Source organism: Stegodyphus dumicola, chromosome 6 (assembly GCF_044657685.1).
Source record: "Stegodyphus dumicola isolate Sdum_Otavi_A_Nest chromosome 6, ASM4465768v1".
Lineage (NCBI taxonomy): Eukaryota > Metazoa > Arthropoda > Arachnida > Araneae > Eresidae > Stegodyphus > Stegodyphus dumicola.
The window spans coordinates 31,575,420-31,587,541 of NC_140773.1; the positions used below are offsets into that span (position 1 = coordinate 31,575,420).

Consider the following 12,122-nt stretch of genomic DNA (forward strand, 5'->3'; position numbering starts at 1 on the left):
GTAATAACTGGAATGATACTTACATTTTTAATCTGAGTTTTGTCATAGCTTTCTCTGCCTCGGTTACAATTAGAAATTTAATTTCTTGCTGTCAAATATTAGCAATTTTTGTTTGTCAAACTGACGAAAATTTTCAGAAAGCTTATCTATACTGGTATAAATGCGGTGATATCGCTAGCTAGCTAAGCATGGCTTTAATATCATTCATCTCCCGATGATCCAGTTTCCTTTATGTTCAATCATTCATCCATTCACCTGCTCCTGCTTCCTTATCCAAACTGAGTCCTTGGTCTTATTCATTAAAGTTGATTGGTCTGTGGCTATAAATTACATCGCTACGTCTTATTCTGGATCGGGCATATTCCAACTATTAGATCAATCGCTGATTTAATTAGTTCCTGATATAGATTAATAATATGCTTCTCCAAACAGAACTCATATCATCAATATCCATCTATGTGAATTAGCCAAGGCAAATGATAACAGCAGCTTAATTTTAACTGCTTTGAAATTTAATTGCTAATTAGCCTGATATCATATTTTATTTAACAATGTTAATTCTTTCCAGTGCTTTGTTTAAAATGTCTATTAAAATGGCCGCAGAGCCTCATACAGTATCTATTAAGTGTGTTCTAAGTGTATTTTGTTTGAAACTTAATGTAATCACTCTATTTTTCAGAGATCATTTTAAAATCCAATAAAGCTCTGTGGTGGTCACCAGATGGAAATTTTCTGTGCTTCGCCACTTTCAATGACAGCAAAATAGGCACTTACTATTACAACTGGTATGGCAGTCATAACGACAGCAATAATGTCATCGCTCAGCTAAAATCTCTTCGCTACCCCAAAGTAAGTATTTGTGCCTTAAAAAGCTTTTCAATTGAAATCCTGAAATTTTTATGTTTTCATGTACTATAATGAACTCACTTGATATTAATGTATTTAAAGGATTTCTTGGGTTTCATGCAAGCAAAAACGATTACAGCGTTTTAGTAATTTTATATTGCATCTAAAAATGAGGGTTTTTTAATTTAATCATTCGTGACTTCATAAAATTAATTTCCAAACTATTTTATAGTGTATTTTCTCCCTCCCTTTGGCATGCCTTCGTGGTGTAATTGGCAGTACACTCAGAGCGTATTCAAGATGTCCAGGTTCGAGTCCTGGCGAAGGCATTGCATACTTTTACGTCTTCTGCTTCAAAAAAAACCCTAATTATTCTTCAGTGGCACCCGAATTAAAATGCAGTGAACACTAATTCGTCTCCATCAGGATTTAGCGACTGAGTCCCCTAATCTCCAGTCGCCTTTTAAAAGGAGGAGTATATAGGGTATTTTCTCCCTCTTTCCGGCATGCATTTATGGCGTAACGGTAGCACACTCGGCGCGTATTCGAGAGGTCCAGGGTTTGATTCCCGGCAAGGGCACTGTGCATTTTTCACGTCTCCTACACCAAAAAACCAACCCTAATGACTCTACAGTGTATATTTTCTTTTTATTTTTATATCCAGCGCCGTCAGTCATATACAGTTACAACATCAATTCTTCAACGGGTAAGTAAACTCGAGTCTGATTATAGATTCTGTTTCAATGTACCAATGTTTCTTCGTTTTAAAATAAAAAGATTACGTAAGACGGTTACAGCCGAAAACATCGCGGACGAAAACGTCGCGGAGAAAACAACGCAAGGCGAAAACGTCGTGCTACAAAACATCGTGGGAGAAAACGTCGCAAAGAGAAAACATCGCAGTTCTAAAACATCGTGGTACAAAACATCGTCGTCGAAAATAAAGCGGTTCAAAAACTTCACAGTTTAAAAACATCGCCGTCGAAAATATCGTGGTAAAAAATAAAGTATCTACAAATCATCGCATGACGATAACATCGCAGACATGCTTTTTTCAGGCTTTAATAACTGTAAATGGATATTCCCATAATGATTTGTCAGCGCAAGTGATGTAAGAAAGGATAATTTTTACTTTCACATTTTTTTATTAACTAATAAATTTTTGCTGAAAAAATAAGAAGGAAACTTAAGCATAGAAAATTAAATGCAACTTAATAGATCATACTTTTTATGAAAAATTACCTGTAAAATCTTTATAAAAAATTATTTATTAATGGTCTTTGTTAGTTAACTATGTCGATTTAAAATTCTATTAAGTGCTATAAGTTGCATTAGTTTTCTATGTTTAAGTTTTCTTCTTATTTTCTCAGCAAAAATTTAATATTTAATAAAAAATATGAAAGAAAAAATTATCCTTCTTTACATCTTGCGCTCACAAATCAATGGGAATATCCATTTACAGTTATTAAAGCCTGAAAAAAGCATGTCTGCGATGTTATCGTCATGCGATGATTTGTAGATACTTTATTTTTTACCACGATATTTTCGACGACGATGTTTTTAAACTGCGAAGTTTATGAACCGCTTTATTTTCGACGACGATGTTTTGTACCACGATGTTTTAGAACTGCGATGTTTTCTCCTTGCGATGTGTTCTCCCACGATGTTTTGTAGCACGACGTTTTCGCCTTGCGTTGTTTTCTCTGCGACGTTTTCGTCCGCGATGTTTTTGCCGCGATGTTATCGGCGGACACCGCATAAGACATACATTTAAATATGACATTTGTCCGCATAGACATTTTGTTTAAAAAGGCAACAAATTTTCGTTTTAAGCAAATGGTGATTTTTTTCAATGCTTTGAAATATTTAATGTAGCGAGTTTAAAATGTTAGTTTGAAAAATAATGAATAAAGAAAAAAATCTTTAAAGCTTCAATGTCGAAAAAACGTATTTGCATTCGTGTATTATCTAGGTGGGTACGATTGTTTATGAAGAAATTATTTCTGATAAATAAATGGTTTTCTTTCATTTCTTAACACTTCATGGAAACAAAGTGACTTTTTTGTTTAAAAATAACAAAACGAATTAAAATATTTAACCCGCATTTTCGTTTATCGATTACAAAATCGATTCAAAACTCAAAGCATGCAATTAGAAATTCTTCTTCAGTTAGAAGTGGGAAAAGTTTAATTTGTTACAATTTAACAGTTACACCACTTTTATGGGTGTGGTTTTTCCTTCATGTACACACGAAAGTTGTTTACTGGAGTTTCTTAAGTTCTTTTTTTTCATTGACATTATTTCACTTTTTACAGGAGATCCTATGTGGCTTATTATGCTTTTGCTAACCACTTCTTTTGTTTGAAGTTTTCTTTCTTCGTTCTTTGAAGACCTGCTTCTCTTTGTTTTGAACTTAGCCTATTAAACTTGTCTTCTTTTCATTGCATTTGCTTTCTTTTGTGTTCCAGAAAAGAAATTTCAAAGAAAAGGGAAAAAAATTAGTTTTTGCCCACCACTTAAAAGGGCAATCTACTAAAGAGTTTTACAACTTTTTTTAAGCTTTAAGTGCGTTCGTAAGCTCCGTCAATGCTATGTAAATCATAATTAGGATCTAATTATCAATATTAGGATCTAATTATTAATTTTAGATTAATAAATTAATTTCTTAAATTCAAGCTTCAGCGTTGTTAATAAACAAACCTCAGTGATTTTAGGAAGTTACTGTCTTCGGTAGTATTTAAATGCATTTGTTATTTTGTTTGATATTTATATATCTTTTTGATGTGTTCAGATGTTTTCGTTAATTATCTCAAGCCCATTACAGAATATTCCGATGCTTTTTACTTAATTGAAAAAGTCTTTTACGCATTTGAAATATATATAAATGAAAATGATGAGCATCGATAAGGTAGCATACTTTACTTAAATATAGCTGATTAAATGGAAATCCTTATTTCAGTCGATTATTCAGCTGTTCAGCCTTCATTTGTTATGCTATTCAGCTCTCAGTTCAATTAAAATTATGATCCTTTAAATTAAATGTTATTGGTACTATTATCATTATTTCTATTAGCGGTAGAAAAGCTGTTCTTATTAGTAGTATTAGTAATACAGATTTTTGCTTCCTTGTACGAAGTAAAAAGGAAGTATTGTAATCGCGAAAAGTTTCAGGCAGCATATTTCAACGAAATAATATCCATTTTGGCTGGTATCGAATGAAATTTAACGATGTTTTTGCGTGACATCTGTACGTAAGAACAGAATAAAAAACTCTTTTCATCCAAAAAATTATAAAACTGCTTTAAAATGAGTACTAAAGAGAATTTTTCGTGGCGTCTGTACGAACGTATGTACGTACGTATCTCGCATAACTCAGAATAGTCTCAGAACGTTGAAATTTTGTATATAGGACTGCTATAACAGTAGATGTGCATCTCGTATGTTGGTTGCAATCGGCCGTACCAAACATACATAAATATATTTATATATATATATCCACTCTGTTACCCGGCTCAGTGATTTCAGTTTCTTTACTCTTATATGTTTATAAATTGTACATTTTTTGCTTTAAAAATCATTGAATTCTGTTGTTCTTATCTTCCGACTAAGGTTCTTATGCCTTTAGTAAATCTGTATGCAATATTTTTAGGATTATCAACAATTTTAAAGTTGTTTAATTGCCGCTAAGCCTAATAATTTTTTTGATGGCGGCCATTCCTTGTTTACATTTGAAACAGCAGAATAGTGGATTTGTTGCCAATCTAGAGAAACTTAGCTTCGCAAGAACAAAGATAACAACTTCATTTATTATTGCGAATTAAATCATGCTTAATCCTTTCTGGAATTTTTTCGAGGAAATAAGTGTTTAAGATTTACTTCGTAATTTTTAATACGGATGTTTTGAGTTTTTAGGCATTTTTGCCTTATCGCGAAGTGAGAATTGAATTAATTGAATGAGAAATACTCAATCGTGTGTGAAAAATTGTTTCTTTTTTGTTTTGTTTGCTTAATTTATTTTATACATGATTCTAGCTTTATTATAGTATTTGAATAGAATATGTGGCAACGATTAAATAATTCTTTAAATGATATAAATTTTGTGCATTCTGAGTTATAATATGAACGAAATATAATACTGTTAAGTGAACCTAGCACCAGAGTGTCGCTATGGTAAACAAATAAAGTGAATTTTAAAGAGTGCATTTATTTTATTGTGGTTTTTGCGCTGTCGACGAAGTAGATTTAATTCAATCCAATAAGTTTAAATGAAATGTAAGAAAAAATGCCTATAATTTAATATTCCGTACAAGAAAGTCATGTGCTGTACACATCAGATTTTTTTATTATTTGTTATCCTTTAAATCATCCTGTATAAGTGGATCATATTTAAGTAGAAAATAAGTTAAGTAGTAATTTAAATGTGAACGAATAATTATGGTATTATAAACGAATTCGATCTTTAAGAAATATAATTGATCCATAAAATAGTATAGAGCAGACTTCTATTAAGGATAGCTAGAAATTTCTTTTATTGCAAAGTAAGAGAAAATATAATATAACTTACAATTTTGATGAAAATTTGTTTGAATATTCAAGCTGAAAACATTGTGAAGTTAAACTATTCTCTTTGAGATTTTCGTAACCTGTAAAGAGTATCTCCTTTTTTATTTTCTATGATGCTAAATCAGATTTAAGTGCTGCCCTATTATTTTGCGAATATCAATACGTCTATTATTATTTTACATTAAACAGGATAAATGCACTCTGTAAAAAAAGGGGGCACTTCTAAATCTTACGTTCTACTGGGCGGATTGACTAACTTGTGTTTTTCATGTCACGAAAGCTCTACTTATGATACCTGTAAGACTTATATATGTAAAATTTTTCCAACATAGGTATTCTGTCACAAAATCGAACTTTTTCTGAAATGACGTACCGATTTTTTTTCCATATTACGTTTGTGCGACTCAGATTATCGCCAAATGTCAAGTTTGTTTCAAAATTATTTATGCACGAGCAGCTAAATCGCACAAGTAGTTTTTTAAAAATTAGCTCTCAAAATTTTAACTCCTCAGTGTTAATTGAATTGATTTATTAATATATCTTTTTTTTATTAAAACTTGCTTGACTGCTTCCTTAAAAATTCGAAATTTAGAAACTCCCCAAATAAAATTCGCATTCATTTTCTGATACAATTTAAAAATTGTATTATTTAGTAATTTTTGTAAATTTTTCAAAAGCATTTTTGAATTTTAACTTAAAAAATGTTTCACCGTCACATTTAAGTAGATGTATTTCTAGGCATACCTGCAAAAAAAGTTAAATTTTTTTATTCAAAATTTCAAAAAGCTATGCGTGAATTTATATATACATGAGTTTTGAACTTTGAAATATTTGTTATAAGCGATAATAACGTCAAATGTGGTTTACGCGCTTTTTTAAAATTATTTGAAAGAACGAACATTCCCCTTTTTTCCCGTCGCGCACAGTGAAAGGAAAAGGGAAATAGATTACCACAAATTAAGAATTTCGCCAAGTAAATTACTGTTGGCGCAAACTTTTTTTTTTTTTTTTTTTTTTTTTTTTTTTAATCTCAAGATAAGTTTCTTACCAAATTTTATAAAATTCAATATTTATGTCGTTTCAATAAATTCCGATTTTATGTCAAAATACTTAAGTTAGAACAATGCTATACATATATTTAATCTATATCCTAAGTCGCGATTTTGAGACATGAAAAACGCAAATTCAATTTCGTCAATCAGCCTAGTAGAACGGGAGATATAGAACTGTCTTTGATGTCACCGTTATGCTATAGAACTGTCTTTGATGTCACCGTTATGCTGGCTAACGGAGATTATTGGAGAATTTGACAGAAAAAATTAATTTTTTAAATTGTATGTTGTCCGTCAATAGTGATTGACACCACCTGAATTTAAAGTACTGCACTGTCAGCCACCGTTAATTGACGCAATGCGGACGGAAAGTATAGTGTTAGTTACTTGTGACTGACACAGCGCTTAAAATTATAAGGTATTTCTCCCGCCTTCTTAGCATGTCTTCGTGGTGTGGTGGTCTGCATGCTGGGCGCGTATTCCAGAGGTCCGTGGTTCGAGTCCCGGCGAAGGCGTTGTTCATTTTTCAAGTTTCTTGCTTAAAACAAAATACCTAATGTCTCTACAGTGGCACCCGAACTGAAAAAAAGTGTTAGATGATAATCCTACTAACCCAGCATTTGGTTCCCCTAAAAAGCCCAGTCGCCCTTTAAAAAGGGGGAGTATATAAGGTATTTCTCCCGCTTTCCTAACATGCCTTGGTGGTATGGTGTTCTGCACACTGAGCGCGTATTCCAGAGGTCCATGGTTCGATTCCCGGTGAAGGTGTTGCTCATTTTTAAGTCTCCTGCTTCATAAAATAAACACCTAATGCCTCTACAACATATTAAGCTTTGTTATTTATTTCTGTTTATATAAACAAAAACTAGTTAGGCTTCCTTGTCTTAAAGATAACTTTGTCTTAGCATTTTAATTTAGCCAAATCCTCTTTTATAAATTTTCATTGCAACTCAAAAGAAGATATTTAGTGAGAAAGTTTTAACTCCTTAATTAATTGCTTCCGCCTGGATTATATTTAATACGTAATGTTACGACCACATATTTATTCCTAGAACTGATTATTAGAAATTTTAATCGCATAAAACGAATTAGATAATGCTTAATTAGATCTTAAAATAAAATAAGCTGTTAAAAGGAGTTCTTATGAATGTATAAAAATTAAATTTAACTTCTATTTTATTTAAAATGAATTTAACTGAAATAATATCGGTAAGGTAAATTAATTAACAAATTTTAAACTGCAATCGTAAATTCTTATTTTTTATACATTTCATTGTAATTATTCCTAGTTAAAATATAGAGTTACGTACTTTCTTAACTAAATTAATTCATTGCTACAAAATTATAATTCAAATTCAGTATTTGCGATGAAATCCACTTTGATATGTGTTCTAGCTTCCAATTAATTAAATATAAACTTTTTTATTTAAATAATTGCTTAAACTATATTAACTCTTTCCTTGTCCCCTTTGAACACATGATTTTATATCATTTCATTATCATATCCTCTTTGGAACGCAAAATTGCTAAGAACTATAAGTTCTCAAATATCTCCTTTCATAGCTAAGCCAGATCATCTGGAAGTGTTGAATTACTTTTTTTAATCTAATCACAGGCACAAAGCTCTGAATCTCCATTGAGATGAATAACAGTTTAATGCAATAAAGTAAATAGCTGTAAATATTTCAATGAGGATAGGGTGGATTCTGTGAATTCTCCCTAATATGCAACGAATATCGAAGGTCAAGTCAGCACAAAGTCCAGGTATGAACAAAGTCCAGAACAAAGCAGCTATAACCATATAGAAGCTCAGCTGTGTATACTATGAACTGAACTAATCTGCAAGCAACTGCTCTCTACCTCCTATTTATATAGCTGTTAAGAGCCGATGATAAGTATTTCTAGGAACATAAAAGAATCTCCTCTAGGCTTTCGAAAACACATTTACCAGAAATTTACAGAAAGTCGCTAGTTTGAAAAAAACTTCAGTGTCACCAATTTGCAGACCAAAGTGCTCTAGTAGTAAGCGCTCGTCCTCAACCAACGGAAGTGGCGTCACACAAAAGAGGCGTGGTCTCCGCCATCATGGATCACGTGACAAACGGAATTGACGTAGCTGGATGGGATGACATTGACGGAATGACGTCATCAAAGCTTCGTTTTCATTCTGTGACAACGACCCTACTTTTCAAAGTGTTTATTTTTTGCGGCAAAGACAATATTTGTATATGTTTTCCTTCATGTGAAAATGTCACTCGGATTCTTAATATGATTACACCATTTACCGCAGAACTTTATAAACACTACTATATTTGAACTTATTACAGCCTTACACTCTTAACAAATCTAATTATCGAAGAAAATCGAATTATTTTTTAACTACAGAGAAGAATATCCACATTGTAACGTATTATTTTTAATCTGAATTATGGTCACACTACACATGGAATTAATATTCAGTCATGGAAATGAAACTTTATCGCCTTTTCCCAACTCGGAGTATAAAATTTTGTTAACTTGGAATGTTTTTTACAACCACTGAGTTTGATCATTATTTTTTTGCTGAGTCTTATAGCTGTATAACGTATTCATTGTAACTTAACTGAAAGTTACCCATATTTTATATTTTCAATAATTTATTTAGCACTGAACACTCTTACAGTATTTTGAGAACGAAATTTAATTTATTATACCTGACACATAACTCGTACTTAGTTATGATACATTACACGAAATACTGAGTAGAGTTCCAAATAAGGATCCAACATAGTAATTAAAACATCTAACACAGTCATCTTAAGGTAGAAATTTCAAACTGACATTGCTTAATAATGAACTCGTACAGCTTTTTTGACGTTTAACTTCTCATAGGTAGCAAATAAAATTACGCAAAAATAATCATACATAATAAGTAATAATGACAGAAACTCCATATAATGATCTACTATAGTCATCAACTTTAAAAGTTTTAACGCATTTTAGTGAGACTTTCATAAGAAAGACCACACTTGACACGCATACGCAATCCTTTCAGCCTAGTGACATCTTGGCAGGTTCCTCTGCACAAAATCAAATGGACGAAGAGGGTGTCAAATAATGAAACGCAAGAGATAAAGCATAGCTTTGTGGTTAAAACACTTGCTCTTATGTAAGAGATGGCGGGTTCGAATCCTGTCCGTGGGGGTTATTTTTAAAATTCAGGGAAAATAATATTAAATTCAATAAAAATTAATTAAAGGTTATAATGACGTACTAAATAATTAAAATACTAATTAAAAAGAGTAAATAATTAAAAATAATCGTTACTAATTAAAAAGACAAAATAATTAAAATTATGACGTCATCGCCACAGAATAAACACAAAGCTTTGACGATGTCATTCCGTCTACTTCATCTCATCCACCTACGTCACTTCCGGTTGTCACGTGATGGCGGAGACCACGCCCCTTTCTGTGATGTCACTTCTGCCGGCTGACGACTGGCGCTTACTACTTACTGTCCAGTGCCCGTAACACAGTAAAATATCTACAATATAAATTGTAGTGCCTAAAAGTGTTGATAAATTCAAAGTTAAAAAAATCCGCAATAAATGAGCTTAAATTTTCACCAGTCTACAGATAAACGGATTCGCCAACGGCCGTTTGGAATCTCTTTCGCTATATTTCGCTATATTATAATTCAATTATCACTTCACTCAGAATTAAAAGATCTACAATATAATTTGTAGCACCAAAAAAATGTGATAACTCAGGGTTAAAAAATGCACGATTAATAAAGATAAAATTGACGCACAAAATACACTAACAAATGAATAAATAAATAAAAATAGTACACAATATCATGAAGGCATATAAAAATTAAATTACGAAAGTAAAAGAAATATTTCATAAATAGAAATATACTTAAAGATAAAACAATTAGAAAGATCTTTCACTTTTTTGCAGACGATTAATATAAAATTTCACCAGTCCGAAAATTATCGTAATAAGACGACAAGAAAATTCTTTAAAAAGTAAAATTTAGAAGAAACTGCGCATTAACATTCTTTTATTGACAAAAATCGTCATTTATCAAGAAGAGACTAGTGTCCTAATATAAAGTAGAAACAAAATGCAGTTGTTTACGAAGAATCTATACATTTGTTAACAGAATCTAGAACGAAATATTCAGCCTATATTGAAAGATATATACTAAACAAGAGATATGGAACTTAAAGGTTTCTATAAAAATGTACGAAAATATAAGGTTATTGGATTGTGATAGTTAAGAAGGAAGGAATACATTCTTCCCCTCTGTGAACAGATTTGCTTCTGAAACTTAGAAGAAAGAGACGACTTGAAAAACTTCCAGAGTCATGAAGTATTTATAGGAAAATCTTGCGAAGTCAGGATAAAGTAAGATTTCGCATAGCAGCAGTAACGCCCAAATCTTAGAAATCCGAAAAGGAAAGGCTGCAGAAAAGTTTAGAGAAACATTTATGAATCCTGAAAAGTATGGATAGGATAAAATGCACTTATAAGGAATTTTCACATTGCCCTTCCAAAGCGAAATCTTTTTCCTTTTTTATACAAGACATACTTAAATTATGAGCAAGTTTGGAAAAGTTTAAAATTAATAAGTTTGGAAATATCCCATGCAACAATAGAAAGTTCTCTCTCAGTACTTAAAAAAGCAATTAAAAGACGAAAATCCCCTTAGCTGTATCAAACCGAAAAGCAATTACCAGAAAAGAAATTGCTTTCCTGAAGAAACATGACTCTATTAAAGTAAAAGGAGTAATATTACGAATTGTTCAGTTGGAAAATAATGGCATTTAGAAATCTGGAGTGAAATGCATTACTAGAAATAGATCATACTATGTAAACTTGGCATTGCTTGATGAACAACTCTATATTGTTAACAAGAGCTAAGCATAAAAAATTCAAATTCTTGTGATTCATGCAGCAATTATGCATTTATTACTTAAGAGAAAAAGATGCAGATTAGCAAGATTTATGCTCTTTTTCATGATGAAATACATTCAGCATATTTGAAATATTTTAGCTTCTTACAGGAGTAAATATTACAAAAGGAAAATCTGAATTTTATTTCTGTCAAAATACTAGATAGCCTTCGCATATAAACTGTTCCAAATGTAAAAGGCAAAGATAATTTTGTATTCGCTGTTCTTATACATCAATCGTTCAGAATTTCAAAAACATTTATAAATTTCTTAGCAGTTTATAAATTTGATTTTGCTTTCATTCCGACAGAAGATTAACTCGTCAAGAAAATACTTTATGAATAGCTTTAATTTGCTATGACTCTTGTGCTAACTTTATTCTACACTTGTAACGCAGGAGTCATGATTTTATTGACTATAAAACAATGAAAAATTTGTTTTCGTCTCAGTAATCCCCTTATAGTGCAACAGCTATGATATTCAATACTTGATCCCATCTCTGACTGGCAAGCTCGTATATATACGGTCTAAATATCTCTTGTGATGTCTGTAAGAGCGTATATATACATAATGAAATTTGTCCAAGAAATTATGGCACTATATTCAAAATGCTTACATCCAGGTGTAAGGTACCACAGACATTTTGGCATCAAAATAAAAAAACAGATGTGTACACCACATGACTTCCTTGTACGGAATATTACATTATACGCATTTTT

General features: G+C 31.5%; 1 protein-coding gene across 1 annotated transcript in view; it reads left to right on the top strand.

Annotated features, from left to right (window-relative positions):
• The window catches only part of LOC118188648 (inactive dipeptidyl peptidase 10-like), a 1,447,514-nt gene that overhangs the window by 1,157,627 nt on the left and 277,765 nt on the right, over nt 1-12,122 (top strand). Inside the window, exon 9 of the mRNA XM_085818201.1 lies at nt 680-849. Coding sequence (XP_085674327.1) covers nt 680-849 — 170 coding nt within the window. The remainder of the gene's footprint in view (nt 1-679; nt 850-12,122) is intronic.